This window comes from Oncorhynchus mykiss, chromosome 10, assembly GCF_013265735.2.
Source record: "Oncorhynchus mykiss isolate Arlee chromosome 10, USDA_OmykA_1.1, whole genome shotgun sequence".
NCBI lineage: Eukaryota > Metazoa > Chordata > Actinopteri > Salmoniformes > Salmonidae > Oncorhynchus > Oncorhynchus mykiss.
The window spans coordinates 32,655,607-32,675,096 of record NC_048574.1 but is presented as its reverse complement, the minus strand read 5'-3'; the positions used below and the strand labels follow the sequence as shown (position 1 = coordinate 32,675,096).

At 44.0% G+C, this 19,490-nt stretch overlaps 1 protein-coding gene across 2 annotated transcripts in view; it reads right to left on the bottom strand.

Annotated features, from left to right (window-relative positions):
• The window catches only part of LOC110533664 (UV radiation resistance-associated gene protein), a 140,363-nt gene that overhangs the window by 104,836 nt on the left and 16,037 nt on the right, over nucleotides 1-19,490 (bottom strand). For both annotated transcript variants that reach the window (XM_021618096.2, XM_021618097.2), the window contains exons 7-8: nucleotides 8,550-8,655; nucleotides 2,339-2,465 (exon numbers count right to left, since the gene is read on the bottom strand). In XM_021618096.2, the coding sequence (XP_021473771.2) occupies nucleotides 2,339-2,465; nucleotides 8,550-8,655 (233 nt within the window). The remainder of the gene's footprint in view (nucleotides 1-2,338; nucleotides 2,466-8,549; nucleotides 8,656-19,490) is intronic.

Below are 19,490 nucleotides of genomic sequence, written 5' to 3'. Positions count from 1 at the left end.
CTCTATCACTCATTAGTAAAAATGTCAGTCACAGTCGCCCTCTCTCGCCCTCAATAATTCAACATGGTCACTGTGCAGCTGAGGGAGCTGGTGACTGTGGGTATACTGTTGATAGGTTTAGTGGGGGACCAGAGAGCTGAGCTAAGTCCAGTGATAGATACCCCCCCACATCTCTCGCCACTTTATAAATCATGACTCTTAACTCTGGGTAACTAACTCCGCCACTGACGTTTATTGGCCTACAGTCGCCTCTGTGCCGCGGCAGAGAGGGAAAATAACTACTGTTAATAACCACGATAAATACTTTTTACCACCCTAATTTATAACAGCTGCTCAAGGTGGTAGAGGGGAAAATTAGGTGAGAGGAAATTGTGACCCCTCTGAGCCCGTTCAGTCTAAAGGACGAAAGAAAGATGTTGAAAAGCAGAGAAGTAGGAGTTAAAATAATAATAATTGGGACAGCATGATTAAGCAGAGGACTGTGGGGGTTAAGGTTAAAATAATGCTCAGTTTTCTCTGGGCTTTGTCTCTGCAAAGAATTACAGCTCTGCTCAGTCCTCTTACACACACAGGGATGCATGCAGTCCACCATCATAGCAAATCAGCAGCCATTGGACAGCCTGTTAACTTACCCTGGTGCTCTCCCGTATGCTGTATCTTCACACAGTCATAGTGGCCAAGCGCGGCGCACTCACTCACTCACGCATGCACAGTGTCTACCAGCTTCATAGCATTCATCACATACCTGTGGCAATATTACACAAGACTCATGAAACCCCCAACCCATCACTACCCTCACACACACACACACGCCACCCCAGTACTGTACATTTGTGTTTTACCCCCATTTGTTGACAGTAAAGGGGATCGTCAGAAAAACAGTCATTTCACAGAAATGACTGAGGATTGGAAACAGACAGTGCAGATGTGATTCCGACACAGTTTCAGAAAAGCTCAATATAATGTAGCCTAGTGGGTAGCATGGGGTGGACAGAGACTGGAGCTAATGACAAGGCTCTCTGGTCCTAGTAGTTTACTGAGGTGAGTCAAATGATGGTGTTACCATGGAAACCATACATATCTATCCTGCTCTTATCTACTACCAGGTACTTTTCCTTGTTCGTTTAAATAAGCACCTGTCCTCTCTTCACAAAGGACATTCTCTATTTGTGGCCAGGATTTCCCTCCAGCAGTGGTCTGAGTGGTGACAGAGGATTAAGGTCCATTCATCAGGACAGGGACACAAAGAGAACCTTTCCTTGACCCCTCCTTGTAGTGTGTGTGCGTTCGTCCATGCATGTTGGTTGGCTTACTGTGTGTGAGCCTGGATGTTAAGAACACAGTGTGTGCAGGGATGATGTGCTGCAGTGCAGACGGCCAGCCAATCATTAACAGAAGTCATCTTAGGGAGAATTAAGCTAGCCCCTTGGCCAAACACAGAGCTTGGATCCCTCAGAGCCTTAGTCCACCCAAGTCCTCTCAGAACCCACCCTACCCTGATGTTAAACAAATACAAAAACATACTGTTCAGAGAAAACAGAAGAGGTAGGAGGGAGGGACCTGGAGAGAGGGGGTCAGAGAGTCAGAGAATGATACATTTGCACGTGTACAGTATATGTATATATGCGTGTCTGATTGTGTGAGTGCATGAACCTGTCTGTGCGTGTCCATCATGGTATGGTGGTGTGGATATGAACTCTGCTTGGTGTTTTATTTCCCTGTGGCCATACCAGATATGCAGCAGTAAACTGGCCTATAAAACAAACCCACCCATCCCAGACATGATACAACCTGCAGTTATTCAACCCATATAATTGGCTGAATGACACCATAAAAGGCAAAGGATTTACTTTACCGGCCCTGGTAGGACAACTTGGCTGCCCGGCAAAGACATTTCTCTGTCCGAAAGTGTCACACGGCCAGGGAAAACAGTCACCGTGAAGGAGTGACTCAGAGCCTCCAGACGTTCAACAGTGAAAGAGGTTTCCTGTATGTGAGGTGCTGTAGTGTACTCTACTGTAAATGTTTGGAGTGGAATATGCAGTAAAATACAGTAGAGCACACCAAGAATAGCTGTTGGCTGACCCAAAGTGTACCTGTCTGTGGGTTGCGTTCCAAATGGCCACATGTTTCCTTTGTATTGAACTACTTTTGGCCAAAAGTAGTGTGAGCTATATAGGGAATAGGGTGCTGTTTAGAACGCACCCTGTGTAAAGCACGTATTAGGAATACAATCCCATGTGAACCCCCAGTTCCACAATGTACGCAATTTAAAATTGTGGCCTTGTGGAAATGCCTGTCTATTGTGTCTTAAGGTGCAACTCCAAATGCCATTTACCTTTCTTCTGAAGCACTGCTTTCTCCTTCTGCCGCAGGTCTGTCTCCCGGCCCAGCGCTTTCCTCTGTCTCTCCAGCTCACTGCGTAGCGTTCCCAGGCGCAGCTGCATACACTCCCGCTCCTTCTTCTGCAAACAGAGGCGGGTATGGAGAGAGAGAGAAACATTTGAAAAGAAAGAGATAGAAAAGAGACGAAAGATCAAGGAAGAGAAAATGGATAAACAGAAAGAGAATACATAGCGATTCACCACAGCAAGTGCTTTTAATTGTCCCCGCCTACCACCATACCCCCATTAGGTCCTGTAGAACAAACCATGTAATCTAGGGCCAATCACGTAACGAACTCATTCAATACGCCTCTACTAACCCAAAAGACACGGGTAATCCTGGATGAGCGAAGACAAGTGGGGCCCACAGAGAATGACAGAGGACTCTAGTGGCCAAAATAATATATTTGCATGGGCAGCGCCATTGAGGGCTTCCACCATTTTAATTTAGTCAACTGAGTGGGACTTGCAACTTCATTGGCTGATCCCTCCCTCCCTCAAACAAATTATTTCAAAACAACCCCTAAAACAGCCTCCACGAGAGAAATCGGAGATCCTCATGAGAAATTCCACGGTAACGGAATTACACTTACACTACGATTTTTAATTTCAAAATGTATGCCAAACAAAAACCATTGATTTCAAACCATACAACTCTATGCACAATGACTACTTTTAACTATTTACACAGTAAATAAAAATATTTTGTTAACATTTATTGGAAAAACTGTGCAGATACAGTTTGGTAATAGAATTACGGTAAAATCTCCCTCATGCAGAGGGCAAAAGTGAGATAAGGTCACTGTCAAGCGAGAGAAACAATACCACACTAACTGGTGTGAAGGACCAGGATGTTATGCAGCAAAATGGTATCTGATAGAAGTTGTGGACAAGAGCAGGATGCACTTGCGTTTGTGGAGGTAGGAATCCGTGCCGATGGGTTAGGCTGAGTGTGCTTTGTGAAGGGTTCCTTCTGGGACGGACATTGTGGCTGAACCCTCACTAAGGCCTGGAGCAAAGCTGACTGCAGTCAGGAGAGAAGAGGCTGGGCCCTTAGCTGCCACATCCTGACTAGAACTTCCTCACTTCTGCCCTTTATTCTTACATTGAAGGCTGTATGTTAAGAAAGGCTTGGGCTTTATCAGAGCTGAGTCAAAGTCTAGGAGGAGAGGAAGATAAGAGACCACCAACATCACCTATTCACTCATGTCAGCTGCAGACTAACCAACAGACTTGTCCTGATGGGAGCTTCATTTCTAGTAAGGTTATCACAATACTAGTATCGCGATACTACGATAGCAGATTTTCCATGGCAAAAAAATAAAAACACAAATTAGACTAAACTCTATGGTCTTATAAAAACCTACTTCATGTAAAATTATGGGTGCTATAGCTTGCCAAATAAACAAATGTGACAACATAATGCTGTTTGTTTCTAAAAAAACAACTACATCTGCTTCAGGCTTTGTTTCCTTGCCACGATGCATCCAAGTATAGAGATACTGGTATCGTGACGAACCGAATTTCTGGCGTTCTCTCTTACACTGCAGAGTGTGTTTGTAAAGACAGGCTTTGTCTTTAGCAGGGCTTTAGCAAGACTGGAGTCAGAAAGTCTGAAGAGGAAGAGGGAGCATCCTCTTAGCACTCCTTTCATTTGACAGCTTCAGACTATCCAACATTCTTGTCTTCCTAACTTCACCTTCTTGGTGGGGAGGGGAGCATTGAGTTACAGTTAGGCATCGTATGACAGTCCTAACCATCCAAGGCCATTCCAGGTAGAAGATAACCCCTTCTCTTCCCTGGTCGGTAGACAGCTGGCTGTAGATTGATCATGTCTGAGGGAGGAACTGCAGGGCACAGGGGTGACGGAGGGGGCAGGGCCAGTGAAACACAAGACAATGATTACATCTGAGTGGACAGACAGACTGAATCCTGCTGTGAATGAATGGGTAGCCCTATAGCCCCATGAGGGTAATAAACACAGCCTGACGTTCCAGTCTATCACCATATCAAACACTGCAGACTGTCAGAGCAGTAAGAGTGAAGCTGTGCTGTGTGTTTGTGTGTGTTTCCAGATGGCTTCCAAATGGTCTCGATTGGAGGGAAGGAAGGGGCATATGAAAAATTATCATGAGACACAAACTATTGTGGAGGTGACGTGATAAATGTGGTACCATCTCAGAAATTGTACAGTACACCATAAGTATCCTAGCAGGCTTTTGGTGTTGGGAGGAGGTGGTTCAGGGTCATACACACACAGTGCTGGCATCAACACCAGATGACTCTCCCTCCTAACACCGAGTGTCGGGTGACATCTAGCTCACCACATGCTCCATGGCCTGGGTAGACCTGGATAGAGCTCTCAGTATGCAGGTCATTAGTCAACATGTCCAGCCACCACAGGGTGTCTCCATCAGCCCCTAACATCTCACTCTATCTGGGGTTCATTTAAGACCCTTTTGGGAGGACCCCTCCAGCCCTGGATGTACTACCCCAAATGAAGAACAGCGCTTGCTCCTTCGCTGGGCACATAGGTGGGGAAGATAAGAGGAGAGAGAGAGAGGGATGGATGGATGGATGGATGGATGGATAGAGGGATTTTTATTTTATTTTATTTAACTAGGCAAGTCAGTTAAAATTCTTATTTACGATGACGGCCTACCAAAAGGCCTCCTGTGGGGACGGGGGCTGGGATAAAAAATATGTTTAAAAAAAGGACAACAACAACATAAAGGAGAGACCGAAGACAACCACATAGCATGGCAGCAACACATGACAACAACATGGTAGCAGCACAAAACATGGTACAGACATTATTGGGCACAGACAACAGCACAAAGGGCAAGAAGGTAGAGACAACAATACATCACGCAAAGCAGCCACATCTGTCAGTAAGAGTGTCCATGATTGAGTCTTTGAATGAAGAGATTGCGATAACTGTCCAGTTTGAGTGTTTGTTGCAGCTTGTTCCAGTCACTAGCTGCAGCGAACTGAAAAGACGAGCAACCCAGGGATGTGTGAGCTTTGGGGACCTTTAACAGAATGTGACTGGCAGAGCGGGTGTTGTATGTGGAGGATGAGGGCTGCAGTAGGTATATCAGATAGGGGGGAGTGAGGCCTAACAGTGTTTTATAAATAAACAACAAGCAGTGGGTCTTGCGACAGGTATACAGCGAATAGCGCTCATCCTCCTCCATCTCAAACCCCCTTCGATTCCTCTGATCGGTATCATAATCCACCACCAAGGTGCCTGAGCAGCTCTCTCCTTTCCCAGTCTGGCTGCTTGATATGATGCTCCCAATCAGTCCTGCATTCTTCCATCCTCCGACTCACCAAAAATTAACCTTAGAGAGCACCTTTATTTTGCCAGTTGTCTAGAGCAGCATGTGGTATCAACACACACAAACACAGACAGACACAGAGACGGTGATCGCAGCCAGGATCAGAGTAAACGCTGATAGGCCTCTTATCGAGGTCTTATGAGGCTTTTGTAGGAAAAGAGCGGGTGTCAGTCCCTCAGACAGGCCAGATAAAACTTCCATCTCCCTGAGTGTCACAGCCCATATGTAGTGCAGGAATGCTGCAGCTCGCGTGTTAACCACGAACCACCGCCCTCCTGTGGTCCAGAGTTGACAGGTAGGGTGTGGCCAATGTGTGTGTGTTGTATGTAGTCTGTGTGTGCATGCGAATATGTGCCTGTGTGTGTGTGTGTGTGTGTGTGTGTGTGTGTGTGTGTGTGTGTGTGTGTGTGTGTGTGTGTGTGTGCATGCGAATACGTGACTGTGTGTGTGCATGCACACGTGTGTGTTTGCGTGAGTGTGTGTGTGTGTGTGCGTGTGCGTAAATGCGCACCTACCTGTGTGTGTGTGTGTGTGCATGGTGTGTGTGCTTTCATTTGTGCATGCATGTCCTACAGCCTGTTTGAAGGGCCCCAGGACATCAAAGACTCTGTCGGTCAGCTGAGTCAACAGCGACAGAGGAATAACCTGGCCGTAACCCTGGAGATCAATGGCAGAGTGTGGGTGAGAGGGTGAAAGGGCCACGGTGGGCCGTGGTGGTGGCCTCACCTCTGCACTCTTTGATCCCACACAGACAAGAGAAGGCGTGGGCAGACTGAGGGAGAGAGGGATACTAACAGAGAGAATTCACACACAGAGAGGGAGACCCAGTGTAAGACACACACAATGCTCCCCTCTTTTGAAACCACTAACTCAATAACATGATATTAAAAGGAGCGGTCTAAGCTACAGTACACAGAGAGAGCAGCGGGGGCTGAGCTGATCTGAAGGAGGTATAACATGATTTATTAGCTGAGGTGAACTCTGAAAAGCCTTGGAATGTTTCATTGAGGTGAAGTACCAGCCACAAGCCCGTTTCAATAGGAGAGTTGTGCTCTGTGTGTGTGTGGGCCTTCATCATCGGACTGCCTGAGGGTGCTGGTAAGTAGTCAGACTAATTCAACGGTAAAGAACACAACATTTAGATATCAAAAGGCTGAGAGACAGATAGAGGGTGACAGATGTCTGAGGTGTTGAGGTGAACAACAAGAAGAGACTGTTGGAGCAGTCTCCTCAGACTGCCGCCACACTCCTACAGATATGGTGTCCTTGTTTTGGCAGTCGCTGACGGTCACTCAATGAGCCCTGTCAGATAAGAATTTTTAGATCGGTAAGTTAGTCCAGCCAGTTCCCTAAAATTGAAGTAATACTGACTGGGCACGCAGGGCATGTGCCCAGGGGCACTGACCTCCAGGTGCCCCCCATTGATTTTGTTAGTCACTCTCACTCAGATATCATATTAACATGGCATAAGTCATGGACAAATATGTGAAATTACAGGAAATAAGCTTTAAAAACGGCACATTTTTTCTCTGTGCCCATGGCAAAATTGCAACATGTTCTCTTCACCCAATAGCAAAATTGCAGGAAATGTACTTTCAAACGTAACATTTTGTCTCCATTGCCAAGACTGGGGCCCAGTAAAAGGTTTTGCCACGACGTGGAGTGGCCTAGCCTGACGACTCACACTCAATTCTTCCGCTGCTCTGTCGGTCGCAACATACTTCAGTCTGAAACCGCCATCACTGAAGTCGTTTGTGGGGCATGAGGGGCGTTGTACAAAACAAAGTCATTAGCGAATGGATTGTCTCTAACCAAAACTACGTGTGTACTGGGTCTGGTACAACCCATCGATTTCTGGAACAATCAGACGGTCCTGAATGTGTTCGCATTCGGTGAAGGGTCGGGGAGGTACTCAGATCCAGACTCATAGTGGATAGGAAACTAACCTCTGTGGGCACGACGTAACATTTGGTGGTAGCAAGGAGTCTGGGTAGCCAGGCAAGGGGAGGCCCAATAAACAAATCTCTTTTAGGGCCCCCAAAAGGCTGGGGCCGGCCCTGGCTACTGGTTGAATGCATTTAGTTAAGAGAGTTATGTAGTTTAACTGCACAAATAGATTGATTGCAAAAATCAGTTGACTGCATGTATGGGTATGGATGTGGGTACGCAGACACATGAGCCACTACAGCCCCCCCATGAAGAGTTCAGATTTCTTGTGGCCTCCACCCAACTCAAAGTTGCCCATCCCCGCTTTAAAAGAAAGCTGTGGAGGAGGGGGGCAGGGGGGTTAAATCCTATCTGCACAAATCTGCTTTTAACGTAATAGTGTAGCATATACCTTGAGCACCAAAACATGGAGGTGTCAAGAGCCTCAGGGCTTTTATAACAGGAGCTTGTGAAGTGTGCACTTACAATAAACACAACATTCAAAACCTAGGATTACCGCTCCATTTTCACAGCAGTGTGGCTGCAAATTCCAAAAATGTTAAATATGCTTGCTTTCTATTAGTTTTGATTTGACTCAAGGATAAAGACAAATCGTGGGTGTCTTGTTAAAAAGCCCCCCTGCAATAGAGGGTTAGAGGTGGTCGTTTTGGCTGAATACAGGAGTAGCTGCTGATCTGGTTCAGCACAATTATCTTAAATACAATTTAAATAAGTATATTTCAGTTCTCATAGCCAGAGGTCTCATCTAACTAACTGACTATTGTAGTTAGCACATAAACACGTGATACTGGCACGACGTAGATAATGGGTTTGCAAGAGAATGAGTTGCAGATGAGAAGAGATCAGTGGAAGATCTGTATTTTGCTGGCTGACTCACACGCTTGGTGCAGGCCGTTGTCGTCCTCAGTTTCTCCTCAATATCCTTGCCGATCTTCTGCACGGTCACCTGGGTCTGCTTGATGGCTCTCTGGGCCGTGTGGAGCCTGGAAAGTACAGGGAGGAACAACATCAGGATAGGAGCTTAGGCTCTTCACCTCAGGAACTCAATAGACATGTACTGTATAATAGAGGATGCTTGAATGTGATGCTGACAGATTTATATCAGTAGGCTAAATAAATAAACACACAAGAACAGAGGGCGGACACTCCGGACAGTGTAATGTCAGCCATCTTGTTAGCATGTTTATTCGCTGTGCTATTTGTTAATGTTAGTTAGGTTTGTTTGGAGGGCAGAGGGAGGAGGTATGAGTTATGATGGACCACATGGGGTTCTTAACTCTGTGGCGATGATTTCTTTCCCTCATTGTTTCACTTCCTGATTTACCGGGGTTTAATCTACATTGTTGTGCCGTGTTGTCTCCAAATGTCTCAAAGTTAATGAAGGTTCCAAAGGAACAAAGGACAAAGCGGTTATTGAGAACATTGAAAGAACAAAGTTCATTAAAATGAGTCTTCAGATGTATTCCTACAGACTCAGGGGACGTATCAAGTTCTTAAATACCCATTAACCACAAATAACCCACCAGTATTTTAGTCACTATTATTTTCTAATATAGCTAACCACGATTTAAGGATCAAATGTTGCCCTATGGACCTGAAAGTATTAAAGTCAGACCACTGAGAGAAACCTCAACGGACCATTTAATAAAACACTCACCACAAACACGGAAGACTTTCCCAAAACCTTTGGATACTAACGCCATTCATTCATTCATTGTCCTCTCTGGAGAGATAGGGAGGGAACAATAACAACAATACCAAAAGACAAGCCAGAACTTTATTGCAGCTATCAATCACAGACTTGATCAACTCTCCAAGTATGGTTTCAACAGCTCCAGGCCTCATGGGGAGTGAGGGAGACCAAGCTGCTCCCCACAACACAGCAGCCCCAGCGACATGGTTTAAGAGGAACAGACAACCATCACACCAGGCTGAGATCTGAGGGTCCTTCTCACACACACAAGAGGAAGGCAGCCATTAGCAATAATATTGTCAGAGACTCGAAACCATCCTGGTTTTGTCTAATTTACAGACACGCTCAATAGGAGATAAGTGTTAGATGTGGCAGTGTGGCCGGCAGTTCCAGATTCAGTCCCTCTCATCTACAGTATGAATGGCTCTACCGTCTGGTCTGGGGTCTGGTCTCCTGATGGAGATGTGCTTTTCATTTCTCGTTAGTGAAATTCTCCTTCACCATGTTCCCTCAATGGGACCACTTCAGCCCCCATTCCCTCCATGCCCCAACCCACCATTTTTCCAGCCACATCATTCCACCTCTGTCAGGAGTGGGCTGTTCCATACTCCTCATATCTCCATCCCCCCAATCGCTGCTAGTCAATCCCTAGGAGAAACCTTAGTACACGCTGCCTGACCTGGCCTGTGTTTGCAGCACTTCTTAACCCAGATAATGTTAAGGCAGATTCCTGACCCAAACCACTACGTGTAGTCTTCTGTCAATCAAGGCGCCAAAACCCCTGCCAAAACATACAGTGCATTTTCACAGCTTGTAGCCTCAGATTGCAGAGTTCTCCTGGCTTTGGGCTGAATCAGTGGACTTGGTGGAAGCCACAAAGAGTCTTAAGGGGCCAGGACTGTGAATAATCCCATAGTGGTGCCAAAATGCTCCGTGATCTTTCATACTCCACTTCTGGGGTCTTTTAAATTGTCATTAGGGAACAAGTAAACTGAGGGTTGGTGGTATCCCCTTCCTCTAGTATGTATAACTTAAATGGGAATATTCAGCCACATCTTCGGTCTAAAATGTATCTATAGCCTACTATGTTTCTTTCTTAGAATTCCTCAATCATCCTCTCATTCATCAACACCTCACTTCGGAGCACAAATCTGAGAAGAAGACTTTTGGTCTTCCCGGTTTACCACAATTTCAAAATTGTGACTACAGACTTCTTTCTTCTGTACGCGACTGTAACCAAATACAGTGGGGCAAAAATGTATTTAGTCAGCCACCAATTGTGCAAGTTCTCCCACTTAAAAAGATGAGAGGCCTGTAATTTTCATCATAGGTACACTTCAACTATGACAGATAAAATTAGAAAAATTCCAGAAAATCACATTGTAGGATTTTTAATGAATTTATTTGCAAATTATGGTGGTAAATAAGTATTTGGTCACCTACAAACAAGCAAGATTTCTGGCTCTCACAGACCTGTAACTTCTTCTTTAAGAAGTTCCTCTGGAAATGGAAGACATACAAGACCACTGATAATCTCCCACGATCTGGGGCTCCATGCAAGATCTCAAAATGATCACAAGAACGGTGAGCAAAAATCCCAGAACCACACTGGGGGACCTAGTGAATGACCTGCAGAGAGCTGGGACCAAAGTAACAAAGCCTACCATCAGTAAAACACTACGCCGCCAGGGACTCAAATCCTGCAGTGCCAGACGTGTCCCCCTGCTTAAGCCAGTACATGTCCAGGCCTGTCTGAAGTTTGCTAGAGAGCATTAGGATGATCCAGAAGAAGATTGGGAGAATGTCATATGGTCAGATGAAACCAAAATATAACTTTTTGGTAAAAACTCAACTCGTCGCGTGTGGAGGACAAAGAATGCTGAGTTGCATCCAAAGAATACCATACCTACTGTGAAGCATGCCCCAAAACATCACTGCTCTAGAGGAGATATGCATGGAGAAAACATTTGACCTCTGTCATTGCCAACAAAGGATATAACAAAGTATTGAGATAAACTTTTGTTATTGACCAAATAATTATTTTCCACCATAATTTGCAAATAAATTCATAAAAAATCCTACAATGTGATTTTCTGGAATTTTTCTCATTTTGTCTGTCATATTTGAAGTGTACCTATGATGAAAATTACAGGCCTCATCTTTTTAAGTGGGAGAACTTGCAGAATTGGTGGCTGACTAAATACTTTTTTGCCCCACTGTAGGTCCAAACATGTCTCTCTCTCAGGTTACATTAAGTAGGGTGGCGTGGAGCTACAGCCCTTTCAGATACACATCCCTCTTTACTCATGTTTCCCATATCTGTTGCTTTCTTTAGTCCATTTTCTCAAATTAGGTAATTGGCTAAATCAGTGAGGCTAAAAACTCCATTCCTCCATCCATACTGAACAAGGCAGCTAGTTGTCTGCCAATAAGTCACCTAGGCTACATACATCATTGGACTTTTGGGGGTGGAGGGGTGTTACACAGGTGCAGCGCATACCCACTGGTTGAGCTTGAATGTGGTCCATGTGAGAGCAGCAGCTCTGGGTATTAATCCATGGACTACATATGGATGAGTGAAAACGCAACTTCGGCTACCCTCTTATGATGCAACAACCACTTGTGGTTGGAGTTCGTAGTGGTTGCAGTGGGGAAAGTGGCTATGGTTGCAGAGTGAGAACGGGGCCTGTGGTCATGAAAGTGGGAGGATTTTAGTAACTTTATGGGACAGTCTATAAAACGCTTAGGTATGCAGTCCCTCAGAGCCTTCCTGGAACTGCCTCCTTTAGTGGGTTTAGTGCCTGACCCTCCATAGGCTCGGTTTAAAACTAATCCAGCTCGCAGAGATATTTCCACAAATCTATGGTGCCTCCAGCTACTTCCATGTTTTTTTATTTTTATTAAAGTCAAATCAAATGTATTTACATAGCCCTTCGTACATCAGTTGATATCTCAAAGTGCTGTACAGAAACCCAGCCTAAAACCCCAAACAGCAAGCAATGCAGGTGTAGAAGCACCTGCATTAAAGCTATTCCTCAGACACCTCAGGATATTACTGTGTGTGGTAGGAGGATGGAGCCCAGACCAACATTCATCACTCCTGTATCTTCAGTATGTGGGGTCAGACATAACTCCTAATGATGTCACACTAAGAAAGGAGGAAACTCTACTACAACCATTCACTTTCCTTTCATTTTTTTCTTTCTTCCTTTCAACCTGCTTGGGAAGATAGCGATAGCCATTGGTGATTGTCCTTGGAACCGTCAGGGCAAAGCCGTTTTGACAGCTTTATCGGTCTGAGGTGATTGTGATGGAAGAATCTTATATAGCACTTCCCTAGGTGAGTGCTGTTATCTTCCCAGCCCTTAACGCATGTCTGCACCCTTATCAGCTCAACCAGTCTGGGGATAGGAGGGCCTGCCCATCATATCACATCAGGCCCTACATGGGCCCCTGGATCACAAGGTGTGAGGGGGTGGACCAGTCCCAGGCCCCTATGCCCTCACTGGGGCAGTGCAACCACCAGGCTGGCACCCACCCCTCCGGAAAGCACACTGAACCATAACAACTTTACCTTTTCTACAACATGACGACGAGTGAAAATGACACCTAGGGATTACTGGGAGTTACGATTCAAATAAGTACGCACTTTAGATACTTAAGGACATTCAGTCCTTGATTTAAGATATAAAGGCATCTGAAAAGCATAACATCTTAAACCCTAAATCCGTTTGTGGATGAATGCCTGTAAAAGCATGTGGATTCCAACGAGACTATTCTTGAACATTCATATGGAACATTTTCCCTAAACAGAAAGCTGCTTGGAAGCAATCTTTAGAGAATTCTTGTTTGCTCTGCTGCCTCTCGCAGCTGAAGGGAGGAGAGAAGGAAGTTTTGATGGATTTGAGACAAAATCAATGAGCATTGTAATAAACACAAATGGCATTGACTTTCTGACCTTAAACACATCCACTATGTAGTAACTCCTTCCAGAGCGGCCTCCACAAAGCACTGGCTCTGAAGGCCCGTACAGTTCATGGATTCATTTACCCAACTGATGATCTCAAAATAAATATTTACCATGGTTTATACGTAGCGCAACAGGCCAGCAATCGCAATCAGTGCCGAGCAACAGCAGAGGCAGATGTATCATCTGGCTTAGAGATTAAAAAAAAAAAAAAGTTGCAAAGAAAAAATTGATGTTTCAAAAAGAGAGAGAGAAAGAAAGCGAGCGAGGAAGAGAGCGAGCGTGAGAGCGAGAGCATCCACGTCCCCCTGGAGAGTAGGGGCACATCGAAACAAAACACATTTCATTGCCTTATATAGCGTTGGCGGTTGGGGGTGCTTGTCTCATTCACAAAGCGGTTGGTGAGATAGCTTAAAGCCCGGGTCCATTCCATTCTTCCACAATGGTATGCAGTGGTTTTCGGTTTTTGTACGTTTGCATGCATTTTTCATCGCCCCCTCATATCGTTCCAGCCGTGTACTTTTTGTTTTGAGAGACCACTTGATGTTGCAGGCATGGAAACTTTTTGTGAATCTTTTGTGTTGCAGAGAGAAAGCGAGGAAGTGAGGTGCAGTCTGGATCTAAGAAAACATACGAGGGAGGTAGAGGAGGAGGTTGACAAAACACTTATTTTACTGTGTGATAAGATGGGTTTCATTTATAAAATGCTCTAATATCAGATGACAAGAGATTGGGGCCCTTGTTAATGTTTTTGGCCAGTCTCCCCCTCCGCTTCTACTTCCTCTGTCTACAGATACTGTATAGGTCAGATACACAGACCGACAGAAACACCTCACAGCCAGGCCTGGGACATACAGTTGGCAAGAAGAGAGACAACTTGATCAGACATATACTTTTACTGAATGATTTGATAGTTCTAAGTCACAGTTTAAAACTACTCTACTGAACTTCTATCGACTCAATCATCAATTCAATTGTGACTGTGATGTCACAGATGAAACCAATAGAATACATTCACACCATGAGTAATCTATACCCTTTAAATATATATAAAAGCAATATATTGTATGTTTTACAGATAACGCAATGATGTCACAGGTACACAACAAGAACCACACAACAGCTAAGAGGAAGGGAAAAAGAGGCTAAGGTGAGAAAACCAAATAAACATCTTCTGTTCGCAGCATACCTGTACCTCACCGGCGGGGCGGACAATGTCGCTATTCATATTTACCCTGTCGCTATTCATATTTACCCTGTCACCCTTCATTTTTACCCTGTCGCCCTTCATATTTACCCTGTCGCCATTCATATTTACCCTGTCGCTAACTCATATTTAAATATAGTCACCTCTGTACATAGAGGAGTTAAGATTGTGGGGGGTGACAGAAAATATTTTGGTGCACCTTCATGTGCATTTTCTCCCTGTGGATGGTTAGATGCCTTTTGAAGGGGTTCTTCCAATATTCTGAAAGTAAAAAAAATCTTTGTTTACAATACATGGCAACTTTAGAGAAAGCCATGGTGGGAAACCCTGTGAGCCACCCTAATACCTATTTCCGAAAAAAAACGTTACCTGTAATAAATATGGCCCGCTTTCAAACAGTCCCTTATTTACCACGGGTATACCCCCTTTAATTAAATACATCCAAGCACGTAGGCGGCACCGGTGAGGAGTGGGAGTGTGCTGATCTGGCCACATTTGTATTCGTAATCCTATCCGTAATTGACAGATGCTAATTGGATGGGACGACACTCATAAATCAGCTCAATTGAAGTGCTCTAAAATGCTTAGGCCTACATTGGTCTCAAGGCATGTTTTACTGTACCGTATCTTCTACCCCCCTAACCCTTCAGATATAAACAAAAGACTGTATAAAGAAGATGTTACGGTAAAGCACATGGGGATTTGTCTTGGTATGAAAGGGATATAAGAAAGGACATGTTAGTCTTCTAGGGTCAGAGGGGCCAGGCCTTCTGCAGAAGATTACTGACAAGATGTTCCCATCTCCTCCCCTCAAACTGTCCCTCTAGGTCACTAAAGCTGCAAGAGGTAATGAACCAAACAATGAACAACTAAAATCCTAACCACACAAAGACTCGCCTTTTACCACCACGGTCGGTTACATAAGTTAGGATTAAAGTTACCGCCCTCTACTTTCTCTCCGTAATGGGTAACACACAACACGAGTGGCCAATCTGGCGATGCTACTCTAATGCACAACATGCCACGAGTAATCGAGGGAAGAATGCAGCCCTAGATCAACAGTTTGAGATTAGAGCTGACAGCAAGCAATGTTAAGAAACTGCTGGGCTGGGACGGAACGAAAGAGATGGAGCAGGAAAAGGCTCTGTGTCAGGACTCAGGAGTCAACATGGGCACCAAACTGAAGCAAACAGGCCGAACCATGGAGGGACTTACCTGAAAAAGACATAAGAAACCCTTGTTTCCATTTAATGTTGCAAAATGTTTTGCTATGGTGTGCATTAAATGAATTACAACCCAGGAGTCCATGGGCCTAGTGGCTAGAAAGAAACAGAGTGCAGGCTACTGGCTTGGCATGTGAGAAAAGTACATTTGTTTAAAGATCTGTTAAAGGTTTTGTTAAATTTCAGCCAGTAGTTTTGAAAGTAGCGCTCACGAGCCAAAACGGGTCCCCGAAAATTGTGCACAATTGTTTGAGCCTCTGGAGCGAATGCCCAAAGAGAGAATGTAAAAAAATATGTAAAAATTATTTATTTATTTTTTTTAAGTAAAAAAAAAAAAAAAACTTTGGGGTTGTTCATGTGGTATGCATGTTGGGCTCACCTCGGAAACTCATTGGGCAATACTGTGCTGACCTGATCCCTCCTCAACCTTGCAACCTCATTAAACATCATTCCACCTGCCAATCAACATTTTCCATCAAGTCCGATTGTTGCAGGATAGTTCCCGTTATAGCACGTGGCCTCATCAGAATAGTATTTCAAATGAGCAAGCAAATGTGATAATGTAATTTTATACAACGGAAAATGTATACTTATATGTTTCCATCAAATGTCCTACTCCTAGAAAGTGTGTTGATTATATCACATGCCAATGTGATAAATGATGATCGCTGGCAATCAACAGCTGCAGTGATCCCAGCATTGGATTACCTAACTTCATGGAATACGTGTCAAAGTCTAAAGACAAATAGTGGATGCGTGGAATTATTTGATTTGGATGGATTGTTGATACAAAGGTATATATTTTCCTCTATAAAAAGTGGATGAAAGTTTGCAGTATACATTTCTCAAGCACATCAAAGTTGTGTGTCGTTTCACGATTCGCAAATGGGATAGATGGACGCATGCCTTGTGAAAAACCTTAAAGCCTATTGCACAATTAATTCCAAAAATCAAACAAACAAGATACACCATTTAGGAGATACAGGTTGTGACCATAGTGTTTCTGATCAGGTTGACAATGATCTTCTAATATATTTGTGTGGGTACAATGCTATCTTTTGAGAACAACATTTTGTGGTTTGCAGAGAAAAGCATTAATGAAAAGAAACTACTATCGAGGTCTAACAGATCTAACTTTAATGTTCTCTAACTTCTGATGCATGGATTTGATCGATTTATTCTATGTATTATCACTGTTAACATGAAAATAATTATAATATCTAATGGTTAGCCATGCAGTCATTTGAAACATTGACTCAGAGCGCACGTTCACTACATGACTGGAATGGGCACGTAGATTGCATGTACTAAATGATGGCAGGTTAGAATGTAAGGATTCAGTGGCCTCCCGGGTTGCGCAGTGGTCTAAGGCACTGCATCGCAGTGCTAGCTGTGCCACCAGAGACTCTGGGTTTGAACCCAGAATCTCTGAGTCTCTGGGCTCCCGGTCCTGTGGCGGGCCGGGCGCAGTGCACGCTGACCAGGTAGCCAGGTGTATGGTGTTTCCTCCGACACATTGGAGCGTCTGGCTTCCGGGTTGGATGTGCGATGTGTTAAGAAACAGTGCGGCTTGGTTGGGTTGTGTTTCTGAGGACGTATGGCTCTCGACCTTCGTCTCTCCCGAGTCCGTGCGAGAGTTGTAGCAATGAGACAAGACAGTAACTACCAGCAAAAAAAGGGGTTGTTATTTTTTTAATTTGTTTTTGAAGAATGTAAGGATTCTGTGGCTTTTTCCACTGAGAGAGGATTGTAGATTGTTAATTATGCATGTATGAGCCACACAAATGGCACGTTGAGCCCAAAACAGGAGGTTTAAAAAAAAAAAGAAGGTATTTTTCTATCTTCCGGAACATCTCTTTGAAGGGATATTTCGGGATTTTGGCAATGAGGCCCTTTATCAGTCAGATGAACTAGTAAATAACATTGGTATGTTTCTGTGTCCAACATGAAGGAAGTTAAAAGTTTGCGAGCCAAGGCTAACTAGCATTAGCGCAACAACATGCTAGCAGATACCCATAAACTTCCAGTCATTGCGCTAACACTAGTTAGCAATTGGAGCTAGTTAGCAACTTCCTTAAAACTGCACGCAGACATAAAAATGGTATCCACAAGTTCATCTGACTCTGGGGAAGTAGATAAAGGGTCTCGTTGCCAAAATATCCCTTTAAGTACACTCCTGAGGTGTGAAAGAAAAACAGCATAGCCACATCCATATTCTGCAAAGTGATTTGGGGCTTAGTAGCCAGTTTGTGGTCTGACTGATGGTGTTGGGACCCTGGGGGTCAGCTCTCTGGGCTTGGAGACGGAGCGGGCCATCTGTTTAAACGGGTCCCTTTAATCCGGCCCAGAATAATATCCTGTGGCTGAGAGCTGAAGGTTGGAGAGGGGCACCCAACCGGCAGACGACCCACAGGACTGCTCTAAGGCCAGACATTAACTAGAGGAAAGGCTTATCGCCTCCGTTAGACACTGCGTCAGGGCAGACCCACTTAAGACTTCACAATTGAACACTGCCTCTGTTTTCACACACTGAATACACACATACAGTGCCTTCAGATCATATTCATTCCCCTTGACTTAAAGCCTGAATTCAAAATGGATTCAATTATTTTTCCCCCCTCACCTATCAACACACAATACTCCATAATATCAAAGTGAAAACATGTTTGGAGAATTGTTTTGCAAATTTGTTGAAAATTAAATCTCTCATTTACGTAAGTATTCACACCCCTAAGTCAACACTTTACAAAGGTGTCTTTCTGGGTAAGTCTCCGCACCTGGATTGTGCACCATTCGCCCATTATTCATTAAAAAAAATATTCAGGCCGTCAGATTGGTTGTTGATCATTGCTAGACAACTATGTTCAGTCATGCCATAGATTTTCAAGTAGATTTAAGTCCAAACTAAAACTCAGCCACTAAGGAACATTCACTGTCTTCTTGGTAAACAACTCCAGTGTAGATTTGGCCTTGTGTTTTAGGTTATTGTCCTCCTGAAAGGTGAATTCATCTCCCAGTGTCTGGTGGAAAGCAGACAAACAAGTTGTCCTCTATGATTTTGCCTGTGCTTAGCTCCATTCCATTAATTTTTTTATCCTGAAAAACTCCCCAGTCCTTAACGATTACAGGCATATCCATAACATGATGCAGCCACCACTATGATTGAAAATATGGAGAGTGTTATTCAGCAATGTGTCGTATTAGATTTGCCCCAAACATAACACTTTGTATTCAGGACAAAAAGTGAATTTCTTTGCAGTATTACTTTAGTGCCTTGTTGCAACAAGATGCATGTTTAGGAATATTTGTATTCTGTACAGGCTTCCTTCTTTTCACTCATTTAGGTTAGTATTATGGAGTACTGTAACTAAAATGGTGATCCATCCTCTGTTTTCTTCTATCACAGCCATTAAACTGTTTAAAAGTCACCATTGGCCACACAATGAAATCCCTGTGCGGTTTCCTTCCTTTACAGCAACTCAGTTAGGAAGGACGCCTGACCTTTTCTAGTGACTGTGTGTTTATACACCATCCAAAGTGTAATTAATAACTTGCTAAAATATTCAATGTCTTTTTTATTTTTTTTATCCATCTACCAATAAGTGGTCTTTGTGGTTGAATGTGTGTTTGAAATTCACTGCTTGACGAGGGACCTTACAGATAATTGTATTTGTGGGGTACAGAGATGAAGTAGTCATTCAAAACTCATGTTCAACAATATTATTGCG